Below are 13,197 nucleotides of genomic sequence, written 5' to 3' on the forward strand. Positions count from 1 at the left end.
ATCCTTTTGCTCTTGGGAAAGAAGTTGGACAAAAGGTGGTAATTTCTTGCGTGACGCCGGATGGAGGAGGATAGATCAAAGCACTCCTTTCCTTCTCCATTCAGCAGGAAAATGATGATTATCAAAAAGCCGAGCAGACAAAGCTGTAGCAAATAATTACTCAACGTTCCCTTAGAAAGACACCGCCCTTTTCCTTTTTTTTCTTGGTGGAAGGTTGAGCTGGATGAAGCGTTCAACTGAGGACATTGGGATTTTACATTTCAATTGATCTCCTGCAGGGTTTTTTGGGCAGCTTTTGTGTGTGTCTTGTGTTGTTGACTGCCTTTCCAAGAGTTCTTTGTGTCCTTTCCTGGCAGCGGGTAGAAGCCCTGCCATAAATAAGGTGTGGCTGGCGACTCTCCGGCAGCCTGTGCCCTGCTGGTACACCTTTGGGTTGTAACGCGGGGCTTTGCCGCTCGAAAATGAGAACGGTGGTCACCGTGGTCACCGTTCCTCATGTCGGTGCCCGAGGACTGGCTCGTCAGTGTTTACCAGCGCTTGGGCGGTGACATTTCCTATGCATTTTTGACATTTTTGTTTCAAAGCTTCCCTGCCCGCCAGCCTTTTGTGTAATTTAACACCGGTGAGAGCCTTTGGGAAAAACATGGAAGAGAAGTGGTTGAACCGTACTAAACCTGAGGCTGTAGAAAACTCTGATGTCTTTATGTGTGAGTATTTAACCGCATCAATAATGGCATGCTACCCATCACCGTGTGGATGGTGTCTGTGCTGCCCGAACACTTAATGAACGTTATTTATTTTCATTTGGAAAGGGTTAAAATAGCACTTAGGCCGTCTGCAACGCGTTGGCTGATGCTCTGAGACAAGGATAGCTAGCAACAGATGAAAACTTTCTCCTCTAATGTTTCTATGCTAACTTAGAGTTTAGTTTTATTCAGTTGTTTTTCATACCAATTGCAACCCTCAGTTGAACGATGGGGTCAGGTGAATAACAGGAGGAGAGAAGTTTAAGGCAGAAATGAGATGTTTTCAAGGGACGCTTGAAAACACCCCCGACATGTATTTAGGTGTTTGCCTTCTTTGAAGCATTTCAGGATGAGGCACACATTTCCAAGCCCGAATTGGTGTGCCTGGCTACGTACATGGTCAGGATGCTCCAAGTTGGCTCCTACAGGGAAGTGACCTGATTTATATTTTCTTACAGAAGTGCTGTGTGTCTGCCGTTCTCCCCGTCCGCACCACGGCTGGGGACGGCTCAGCACCACTGGCACTCACCTGCCTTACTCGGTTGCTTGAAATCTGCTTCTAAAATGCCTGAATTTTAGACAGCAGGGCTGGGAAGCTGGCTCCAGACCTGCCAGCTGGTCACGGAAGGGTGGAGCTACGGAGGAGATGTGCTCCAAATGAATGGGCTTCCCACTTTGGTCCCCGATCTATTCATTTGTGTGTTGCCGCGACTGTTCAAACACCCTGTCTCCTACCTGGCTTGCTTGTGCGATTGCTTGAGCATTTCGTTCTGGCCTTTTTTTTCTTCTTCTTCTTTTTTTTTTCTTTTCCTTTTTTTCCTTTGACTTTTTCAACTTTGCTCTCTTCCTCCTCTTGGCTGCCGCTCCCGTCTCCCGCTTGCGCCGCACAAGCACGCAGCCCGCTCGAGAGCTCCGTGCCCTGCCTGGCCACCCGCACCCTGGATGATGAGATGGGAGTGCAGCGCAGCCCCAGCGTGGGATGGCTCAGTAAGTGTGGGCAGGGGATGGACGGGAGGGCGGGCGGGCTGGGGGACAGCAGAGGAGACAACGGGGGATTCCCACCTCTAACGCTTGCTGCTGCATTAACACTGGGACGCCTGCGGAATGGCTGCTGCTCCGGCTGTCCGTGTTACCCACACTATCGCCTCCCGCTGCTCTGTTTCACTCGGATTGGATATTAGGAAAAATTTCTACGCTGAAAAGGTTGTCAAGCATTGGAACAGGCTGCCCAGGGAAACGATGGAGTCGCCATCCCTGGAGGTATTTAAAAGACGGGCAGACGTGGTGCTGAGGGACGTGGGTTAGTGGTGGTTTTGTCAGCGTTAGGTTGATGGTTGGACACGATGATCTGAAACGTCCCTTCTGACCCAGGCAATTTTATGGTTTACTTTGTTTTTTTTTCTTCATCTGGGATGAAACAGGTAGGTCAGCCTGCGCTCCCCCTCAGACGGTGGTCCCCTCCTACGCCAACCAGAGGGATTTCCGCCATCTGTCTGGCTCTTCAAAGGGCTTCATGAGTTTTGCTACCAATGCAGCATTACAAATGCAAAGAGCTTAAAAATTTTAATTTCCATATAAATGAAATACAAAAATATGCTCCCTTTGTCACACAGCGAGCCGGCCCCGCCAACTTTATCTCTCGGTGATGAGCTGGACTTTTCTCTGGCCCCGCTTCTCTCCGATGATCCTTTGTAGACCGCCAGCTTTATCTCTCGGTGATGAGCTGGACTTCTCTCTGGCCCCGCTTCTCTCCGATGATCCTTTGTAGAACATTAGTCACCAGCAGCCTTGCTGGTGGTGGAGGAGCGAGCTGTTCCTCCAGCAAGGCACCGCTTAGTGCACCGATGGCACAGAGACGTTCCTTATAGGCCGTAGCGACCTACAGAAATCTGAATTTCAGGATATTCCCCGTGAAAGATGACTATCGAGTCTGTTAGTAGGATGAGGTAATACCGTGGAGGGGTTGGGACTGCCTGCACCAGCACGGCCAAGGAGAGGATCGCGTCGTCTTTGCGAGAGAGAGATAGTGATGTGAATTAGACCTGAATCAGGAAATGATTCTTAGTTAGCAAACTGCCTACGGGTGAACATTGTGCGCTGAGGAACTTCTCACTCCGCTGGTTTGCTCAGGGCTCGGAGAGGCTGGGAGGCTTCTTGTGTCCTTCTGCCCCCATGGTTCCTCTCGATTCAGAGAAGCCGCTCACCCAAGGACTCCCAGTTTTTCACGGTTGGCTTTTTCCCCTCTTTCAGGTCTTCCCCAGAAGTGCTGTTTCTGGGCTTACCCCAGAGACTGGGATTACCTTGGGTCGCCATAACCTCCCAATGGTTGAGTCTGCTGCAGAGAGCTGCTCTTATGAGCAGGATTGTTATACGAACATTTACAAAATGAGCATTGGACACGTCCTTCCTGGTTTTGGGCCTTCAAAGGTGCACAACCATTACGAACCTGAGTCAGAAGGGATTTAGGCTGTACAGATTTGGGCCACAACGTCCACAAAGCCAAATGGCTTTTGAGCCAACGTTGCACGTGTTGCATCTTGCATTTCTAGCAGCATTTTTCTGTTAGTGACTTTGTTTGGCAGCCAAGATAAATTCAGGGGTTTGGGGAAAACTTCTAAATGCAGGCTGGGATACTCTCAAGTTCCTTAGGTCAGCAAAGCCGGTAAAAGGTGAAGCTTGTGGTTTCCAGGCTGGTCTAGAGATCGTCAGGATCAGTACTGAGTGGGGCTGGTCTGAACTTGAGGACCTTGTAAGGCGCCTTCAAAAGCTGAGATGCACAGACACCAAACCTGAGGGCAGAACAGTCATTCTGTAGTCAAGGTTATGTTGGTAGGGAGGTGCGGTATTTGCCAAATCAAGGGGTTCAACTGGAAAAGGCAGGCACGTGTTTTGGCACGTGGGTCTGTCCAAGTCAGGATTAAATAGGAGGTGCCGTGAGAAGAGCTGCTGTGAGTTTGATGTGGTTATGTTGCCTATGCTGGGAGAAAGAGCCTGCTAGCAAGAGGCGATAAAGTCATTAGCCACTTCCATGACATACAGAAAGAAGGAGAGTTATCTCCTAAGGATCATTGAGCCTTGGGCATCTAATAAACAAAAATAGACCTAGAAATTTGGAAAACCACCAAAGCAGTCTGCAGAAAATTAAGGGATACCTTCAGCAGATGCCTTTCTCTACGGCTGCATAGCGTAGCTCTTCTGAATAAAGTGCATTGAAACACCATTGAATGACTCTATAAAATAAAATCATTAGTATTTTCTACCCTTGCTCAAAGGTTTTTGGAAGCCATACTTTCTTCCCTGTCGGCTGGAGTCATTAGCCATGCCAGGACTCAGGGCCCTCGTGGTAGGGCTTGAACAAGAGGAGATCAATCTCCGCGGTGCCATCTCGCCGTGCGCAGCAGAAGAGCGGCTCTCCCAAACCCACGAGTGGCTTTGGGCAGCGTGGGATGCCCAGTCCTGAGAGCGGCCCACCAGTGTCCCCGTCACTGCGGGTCTTGGAACTTCTCCAGATCTCTTCATCTCTGCCCAAGACTTTCTTGTTTAATTTCCCTCACAGGGTAGCGCTCAGGTGTTAGAAACTGATAGAAACTTTGCTTTGACTCGTCGAGCTGCGTGACACCAATTATCGGCCTGAACAAGCTTCGCATTTTTAAAGAAAGTGCTTCTCTGATTCCTTATTTGATATTGTTGGCTCAGATTTGCAAAGCAGCCATGCATACCTCCGCAGCGAGCTTTAATCTTTCATTTTAATTTATGGGTGCGTTATATACTCGTCAAAGATTTCCCAGAATTGGCACTGTCGGTGCAACCTTTAAAAGATAATTAATTGCACCATGCAAGAAAAAGGAGCCCTGGGTTTCAGTAATAGGCTTCGGGATAACCTGGGTTTATTTGATTTTTTTTTTTTTGTCCAGCTTTGCTTTTTACCAAATAGAAGTATTTATTAAATAGTCGCATCACAGAAGGTGTTACGAACAAGGCAATGTCTACGCCATGTAGCAGACTCAACATCGGTCAGCAGCTTTGATCACTTTTTTCCTCTTTTCTTTATGTGTTTATTTCCTGCCTACAGGTTGATATCAAACATTCCATCAAAATTTATAGACGTTTCTAAGTCTGGCTTGCTAATAATTAATTAAGAGAAGGGTTACTAATATAGGTAGGCTTCCAAGTGGCATTTCTCACTCTATGAGTAAACTTATTGGTAAAAAATATTGGTAAAAACTTTGTAGAGGCAAGTGGGGTCTTACATCTGGCTCGCAATAACAGCAGGAAGAGGAAAAGCTGGGGATCCCCCTTTTATAGTATCTAATTTATCTAATTGTGCTTGGCTTTTGCTGTGTTGAAGTGCCGGAATGTGGCAATAACACACAGCAGGTGTATTGTGATTCCACCTGGATCATAAAGAATGCTTGAAGTCTGTCTCCACATCTGTGGAATATATTGGAAAGAAAACCCAACTCTGGGAGTCCAGATCTTTTTCTTCTCACTCTTTTTTTTTTTCTTTCTTTCTTTCTTTCTTTCTTTCTTTCTTTCTTTCTTTCTTTCTTTCTTTCTTTCTTTCTTTCTTTCTTTCTTTCTTTCTTTCTTTCTTTCTTTCTTTCTTTCTTTCTTTTTTTTTTTCTTTTTTTTTTTAAAATTTTTTTTCATTCTTTATTTTTCTGGGTATGCTGATTTATTATAGACCTTGTTTGCACTGGGAGCTGATGAACACTGAAAACTTGGACGGTCATTTCGGTATGCATATCGAAGCATAAATTTAATCAATATTGTCTCAAAACATAGGCTAAGTTGGGAAATGCATGCGTGCCGTCTCTTTTTGAGTATTCTCTGTCTTTGCAGTTAACGTTCAGGGACAGAAACTCTGTGATAGCAGCTCCTGTTGCTGTGCTTCTGGTTCCTGCGAGCGTGGGTGAGAAGGGATGGGGAAATTTCAGAAGAAAATGCATACTGCCTGCTGTGGTTTATGATACTCTGTCCACCCCAGAAGTCTTTTTTTTTTTTTTTTTTTTAATTAAATTATTTTTCTTCTTCTACAATGATGCCTGTTTCTGGGTTTCTTCAGTTTTAACTACAGATGCTGGGATTGTAGAGCTGAACCCTGAAATCATGGGGCTTTTTTCCAAGTTGTGTAGAACTGTTTCCATATGTTCTGCTGGTCTCCGAGAACGCAAGAATGAGTAGGATAAGTAGTCCATGAGGGAGCAAGCAGCTCCTGACTATTTGTGGTGGTTTGCGGTGTTTGGCTGCCAGCGTGTCAGGATTACCGACGAGCAGTTGTCTTTGAAGAAGAACTGGAGGTGAACTGCTTCAGCTCTTTGTCTCTGGGGGCGTTCTTCATCTCTCAGGGGTGTTCTTCATCTCTTGGGGCTGTCTGGTGTGAGGAATTGGTGGCTTTTGGCCTATCAGTGTGGTGTACACGTTGTTTTAATCCATAAAATGCCTAAGGTTCATGAGCTTAGTTAATGAGCTTACTTGAAGAAAGGTAATTTTTCATTATTGGCTGTTTTGAAGGACCAGGAGCTGCCAGCCTCCCTCGCTGCGTGAGCTGCCCGCCAAAATCTGGGATGCTGAGGAACTCAGGGCAGATGCCATCTTCATTGGAGAGCTAAGGCAAGGGGTTGGCAGGCCGGAGTGACCACCAAGGTCCCAGCCCTGTTGAGGGATGGGTTTGTGACTGGGTCCAACGCGACCCAGCAGCATCAGGGTCGGCAGCCTCTTGCTGCTTTGCTTTTTCTTCCGCAGGCAGGAATTATGGAAAGTCTTTAGGTTCTTTTGCTGTCCTAGGAGTCGTGGGAACGCTGTGGGTCAGAGATGACGAGGCGTTAGCATCTTCCTATCCCATGTGCCACGTAAAGTCACAGAAAGCAGCCTGTCAGGGTCTTAAATTCCCCACATCGACCTCCCTTGTGCAAGGAAGGGTGTTGCTGTAGCCTGAGCCTCTGTGTTTTTCTGGGGGCGAAACGGGCGCTTTAATTGGTGTCGACATTGTTCTTACAGGCAGCCCAGCCATGACTCACAGAAACCTGACTTCCACCAGTCTGAACGACATCTCTGACAAGCCCGAGAAAGATCAGGTAAGCTTTAGCCTCAGACTCCGCTTGGTGATGTGTACGGTTAGGAGCTGCATGTTGGGGAATACCATAAAACGGAAGGAGAAGAAGAGGGTGAACAAGGTGAGTAGAGTATTTTCGAGTCCCGTGATTGATCCCCCACTTTGGGAGCATCAGCTCTTGAAAACAGCAGGTTAAACTCTGGTGAGGCCTGAAGCAGGTGACACCGCGTACATGACATCTTGCTGTTACCCATGAGAAAGAAGGGAAAATATCCAGATTTGATGTGGTTTGGATCCTCTTCCTGCTGAGAAGAGGGTCTTCAGGGGTTACAGCGAGGACCTGCAGAGGAGTAAGGTCCTGCAGCACTCCAGGGCGTGTGTCCGCAAGGGCCATGGGGCAGATGAGGAGCATGCAGGGGAAGGTGTCCCTGCCACAGCAGCTGGTGGAGCAGAAGATGCTACCTCACCCGGAGCAACCCTTTCCATCGCTTCTGAACGGCAACTGCGGAGACAGGAAACCGTGGAAGAGCAGCTCCAAAATGGAGATGAGTAATTAACTTAAAATTGGCCTTCAGTGCCAAGTCTCTGAGAATTTAATCGAGTTCTTAGACTAGGGCAATGTTTGCGGTATATCGTATGGGCTGCCTTTGTGCGTGTTCTCGTCCTTTCTGAGGGCTGAAGAGTCTGAGGGGTAAGAGTGAGTTTATTTCAACTCTTAGAAAACTGGTGGCTGAATAAGGTCTCTGTGCAAATTTCAAAAAACCTTTGTCTTGGTTCAAAAGTGGGTTATTCTCAAAGCGTGACTGTTTCTTTCGGAGAATCTTTTTTTTTTTTTTTTTTCCCCTGTGTCTTTCAGCTTTCTCTAGTCTAGTTATTCTGAATGCAAATGAGAGTTACTTGGGAAAACGATTTGGGTAACGCAGTAAATGCTGGCCAGCTGAGAATGACTCGAGTCCTTCCAGTGGTGGCTGGTCGCGATCTTCTCTGAGCGCGGTTCTGCCTTAAAGGGGCACAGCAACATAATCAATATAGAAAAGTGAGTTCAGAGTAATTAAAGATTTCAAAAAGAAATATGTATTTATGTAAATAAATGTACTTTCACAGAAAGGGGAGAGGGGGCAACGTGTTTTCCATTGAGCTCCATGTCATTCAAAGTTGTAGCATATATCTACATTGGTTCGTTTTGCCAAATATCTCTTTCCTTTAATATATGCAGCCACACCTGGGGAAAGAGTAGGATTGTAAAATAGCTTTTTGTTCATTGGAAAGACTATGTTTCATTTTTTTTTAGTCACGTTATAATTGGGGTCTTACAGACTAGCAGAAAACTAGGTCTGAATGCTGTAGCAGGCTCCATAGATCTCAGTAGTGCAAACAGCCTGAATTGTCCCCCCCACCCCCCCTGCTGAAATGTCTCCGGACACATACAGACAATAGACTTTTTGTGTAGAATTGTGTATAAAAATAGATGTTTTGGTATTGCTAATAGTGCAATCTGTTGATAAATCCAGTTTGGATGCGCACTCCAGAGTCTTTACCTTATAACGTAGATAATGCTTGTCTGTTTGTAGTGAAAACCGTTACTTGCAAACTAACTAGTTCCAAAAAGCCGCTTAGTTAATTAGCCCGTGTCCTGCTGATGAACTCCTGCACAATGGAACCCTTGTACTGGTCGCCTTTCAAAGCAGGCCTGAGAAATCACCTTACATCTCAGTTTTCGTTACCGATTGACTGAAACTCCGGTCTTGATGAAGTTTGTGAAATTGTGGCCATGCCTGGCAACTTTCTGGAGCAGAACTTTGCGCACCGTACCGGAGGCAAGGGAATAGTCCGTCACGTTTTGACAACAGGAGCTGGAAAGAGAAGAGATTTCCTTGCCTTGACAGCAGCGTGGCTGGCTTTCATTATTTTGGTATCCCGTCTGGAAGGTTGACAATTAACGAGGCCATATAACGAGGTATGAGTCTCCTGGAGAAAGAGGCTATTCCCGCTTTCATTTATTTGTGTGTGATAAGCTCAAATAAGAGCTGCGACAGGTTGAAATCAGTTTATAACAGTTCCTTGGAGCAGGACTGGGACCTAAGCTCTTTCATCGATCGCTATTTTTGCTAAGATAAAGGAGAGTTAAAGGAAGAAAGGCTTTGAGCAAACTTCTGTATACCTTCAAAAAACTTCCTGCCTAGCTACATCCTTAATTTTCAGTCCTGCAACCTTTACAGGCTGCCCAGGGAAGTGGTTGAGGCACCATCCCCAGAGGTGTTTAAAAGACAGGCAGACGTGGTGCTTAGAGATGGGGTTTAGTGATGGTTTTTGTCAGTGTTAGGTTGATGGTTGGACTAGATGAGCTGCAAGGTCCCTTCCAACCCAGGCGATTCTGTGATTCCATGATTGTATACCGCTAATTGGAATGGTGCAGTTAGCAATGTAGTGGTATTATAGCCAGGGTACTCCTTTAATGTGTGTTTCAGCAGGCTCTTAGTGAGCAGAAAGACACCTCAGTAAAATTAACGTAGAGGTTCTGGATGCTCTCTCTTCCAACTCTTATTGTTGCTGTCTCCATCTCTTTCTCTTCATGGAGGCAGTGCTGGTGGCCAGTCCTTTGTAGTTGCAGTATGACCTCAAGCCCTCCCTTTTTTAGGTTGGTGGGGTGGGTTTTGTCATTGTCACCCACATGACAACGTGGAGAGGGACGCAGGACGATGCCGTAGGACAGCCCTTGCCCTGTGCGCTCATCTAGCTGGGAGCAGCTGTGACATTTCGAAGCAGCCGTACCTTCCAGTACTTTGAGCCTACCTTGGAAAGTCTTCTTACCCAACCAGCAGCCTCCAGCCCCATGAGATTTAACTTTCTCCATCCGGAGATGCTCTGTCTCTGCGTAGCAACAGTTCCCTCATATACTTTTGGAAAAGCAGGTGGGTCTGGGCATCACCTGCACCTTCCCTGCTCCTTCCCTCTTTGTGTTGTAAGGTGCAGGTTGAAAACTGGCGTCTCCCATTGTCCGACGCTGGTAATTCTTTGTTTTTTGGGGTCGTTCTCTGTGGAGCCACACCAGGAGCAGATCTCTTGGCACACAGGGGTTGCCTCACCACCAGTGAGCACTGAATTTTTCCATTCAACTCCATGTATGCAACAACTGGTGGTTTCCAAGGATAGCCTTTGAGGTTAGAGGCAGGAAAAGGAACCTGGAAGAGGTCAGAAGAGGACACTCTGGCAGGGGGAAGGCTCCGTGCAGAAGAGTGGCATGTGTTGGCGTGTTATCTAATACGCTTGGCCACTTCTCTCTCCTCTTGGAGCTGTTACTGGCAGCCGTGCTTGAGCGTGGTCACCTGGGCCAGCCTGCTTTCAGGTGGCTCTGGCTGTGGTTGTTTTATTTAGATAATCCAATTAAGGAGCAGTAAGCAGCTGGGACCTCAGCGACAAAGGCGAAAGCCCAGACTGATCCCTCCAAACATAGGCACTTCTTTGAGGTGCCTGATGTCGAGTCCGGTCTCCTGGGCTTATTTTTCAGTCCCTGGGGGGAGCTGGAATTGCAGAGGGGGTTCAGGTTTCAGGTGGGCTGGTTGCCTCTTGGACAATTGCCTCGCTATCTACAGAAGAAGCCCTGCTAACGTAGACAAACTCTGGAGAGGCTTCAGCTAGGACAGATGCATTTATGCATTGACACCTGTGCCACGGCAGCACCTGGGTGAGGTGGGTGCTTCTGTCACAGCAGGGTGGAGAGGTGCTAAAATTGCTTGAGGTCTCACCGAGGGCATGGCGGTGGGGGGTACTAGAGAGCACTGGACGTGCTTAGGTTTTCCCTAGAGATCTGTTGGAGAATCCTCCCAGAGGATGCCCTCCCTGAGGTTTGCAAGGGTCTTCTTTGTCCTGCCCTGCGGAGAAATCAGACAGGACGCCGATGTTCAAAGGGGAACGTGCGGTGGAGGTGGGACAGTTGGACAGAGGGACAGTAAGGGATCAAGAGGAGCGAGGGAAGACAAGAATCCTCAGCTTTCCCGTGACTGTGTAACAAGGAGCTGGGCTTTGCTTCGCTACAGGGACGCAGGACCTGGTCAGATGTCCCCGTCCAGCTCGGTGGCGTTCTCACAGATTGCAAAGATGAGTTAGAAGACAGACAGCACTGAGGATGAGGGACAATGTTTGTGGTCGTCCCAAGGCACGCTGACATGAGTACAACAAGCGGTAATAACAAGAGATACGGTGTTAGTAAAATCATAGATATCTCTGAGCTTTACCTGTATTAAGGATTGCGAGGCTGCGTCCTCGACCCTTAGGGAAGGGCTGGTTTTATCCTTACTTTGGATTTGCTTTGATCTTGCTTTTGTTTTGTTTTTCTCATACTCTTTGCCTTCTTAATACACTTTTCAGAGTTAATCTTCTTACTGGGTGACCATTAAGCTCTTTCACAAAGAAAAGGAACTTAGAATCCCTCTTGGAAAAAGCTGGAGTTGGGAAAGGACAGAGGACGCTCAGGCATTTTCCGAAGGACCAGCCGAAAAAGTGGTGCCCGTTTCCTAAACTCCAGGGCAAAGAGCCATCCCTGAGAGAGGAAGGGTGAAATTCTCTTCCTTATGTTTGAGGCCGGATGAAATAATTTTGCCATCAGAACAAGATGGGGTGAAATCATAAAAAGATGTGGAAATCTGAAAGTAATAAAGTCCTGGGTTATTTGTAAGGTTGGGATGTCTGCTAAATTAAAGATGTCGTGTTACTCTTTTCCCCCTTTAATTTATGGGAAGCAAATGATTGTAAAGCTGAAAGAAGAGGAAGGGCCAATTACCAAAATGTGGAGTTTGCGGAAAATCTTTTAACTGCGGGATTACTCATCACAAAAGTTGCACCAATACTATTGATTCGGCTCCCGTGGGCCCGCAGCAGACAAAAGACGGTGCCCCCCTGCCTCGGATGGGAGGCTGGTCGTCACGCCTGGTGGTCTGTGGAAAGGGAAGTTACTAAGGCAGTGGTTTGTTGTTTATTTTGATAGCGCAGAGTCAGATACAGTCGATGGCAGCGCAGTTTATGGACACCAAAGCTTTGCTGTCGGTACAGGGTTTGCCGGTGTAGAACAGGCTGTAGAGAGGATCCGTAGGCAGCAGCGAGCTGGGATGGCTGGTTGAGCAAAAGTATTTCCTCCAAGAGACCTCTCAGCCTTGATTTACTCTTATCACGTTATTTTGGGGCATTGGGATCTGCTGACGGTCACCAAAGGGACAATCCCAGCTGAGCTCGTGGGATAAAAAGCCCTAACAGGCTGTTTATTGATGTCTACAAGAGGCCAAGGTTTGTGGGGAAGAAGTGAAGAGGGGAAGAGAGCCTTTGTTCCCCTTTTCACTGCCACGCTCAATAAACTGAATAAAGAAGGGGAGCTCCGAAGGAAATCTTCCCTTTCCCCCTCCAGCCTGTGTGGGAAGGTTGTCCCGGAGCTAAAGAAAAGGCTTTTGATTGATTCCTCCTGCCCCTCTCCCGTCTGCCAGCAGCGCTGAGCACCCAGACAGCTCTGCCTGGTTAGGAGCCGATTATTTATCGATATTCAAGTCAGGTAATTTGCACAAGCTGGCTCCTCTCTGCCGTGACGGCTTCGTTCATTGTACTGGTTTACACTGGGATGGCAAAAGGGACTGGTTGGGCATCCCCAGTGTCTCGCAGAAGACGCCAGGGCCCTGACCCAAACCGCTCTGCCGATAAATAGCTGCATTAAAGGCCACCGAATTTTGCTGGTTTATCATGATTTTGCTTTGGGCTTGTTTGATGTTTCGGCAGTTTATAAGGATAATTAGGGGAGCGGAGGTGTGTTCCCTTTCGTTGTGTTTGTGTTGGCAGAACACCGCTGCTGAGGTAGCGGTGCAGAGAAGTGATTTGCCTTCATTTGTCTCATTTTATGAGGTGTTGGCTGCAGTTAAGGGACTGGTCATTTGCATCTAGATAGACCAGCAGCAGCGCTTTTGGACAATTTATTTTTCTTTTCTGTTTTCCAATTAATAAATCGGCGTGGAGGCTTCCTGGGCTCTGAGCTCTCTGTTGACAGATACATCAGTGGTACTGGAGTGGTGTTTGAAAGACCAGGACTTCTCACGGCAGGACAATTCCTCCAGCTCTTGAAGGTTGAGCCGTTTGCTCAAGTTTTTCCTCTAACACCATCTTGAATAACGCCAAACTGAAAGACCTAACAAAGGTTTCTCAAGCTGTCAAAAAAGACATCCCCGTGGTTGACCCTGCTCTGGTCCACAGCAGAGATGGGGGCAGAAAAAGCAGGTGTTCCTGGTGGGCTCTCCAGCAAACCTGGAGAGGGCGAGGGGGAGGTACACGTGTGTGTGCATGTAGGTCGTCCAACCAGATGGAGTTGGAAAAGATCTAACGCTTCTGCTGGTTTACGTGCATCTTAGCCAAGTTTAGGTG

The 13,197-nt window shown here is 47.4% G+C and overlaps 1 protein-coding gene across 6 annotated transcripts in view; it reads left to right on the forward strand.

The window, feature by feature from the left end:
• Nucleotides 1-13,197, forward strand: part of SLC4A4 (solute carrier family 4 member 4) — a 185,104-nt gene that overhangs the window by 111,689 nt on the left and 60,218 nt on the right. For 4 of the 6 annotated variants that reach the window (XM_074588736.1, XM_074588735.1, XM_074588737.1 and 1 more), the window contains exon 7: nt 6,747-6,823. In XM_074588736.1, the coding sequence (XP_074444837.1) occupies nt 6,747-6,823 (77 nt within the window). Of the gene's footprint in view, nt 1-1,637; nt 1,734-6,746; nt 6,824-13,197 lie in introns of all 6 variants that reach the window. The other 2 variants (XM_074588733.1, XM_074588734.1) reach the window with 1 other exon arrangement.

This window comes from Larus michahellis, chromosome 5 (assembly GCF_964199755.1).
Source record: "Larus michahellis chromosome 5, bLarMic1.1, whole genome shotgun sequence".
In the NCBI taxonomy this organism is placed as follows: domain Eukaryota; kingdom Metazoa; phylum Chordata; class Aves; order Charadriiformes; family Laridae; genus Larus; species Larus michahellis.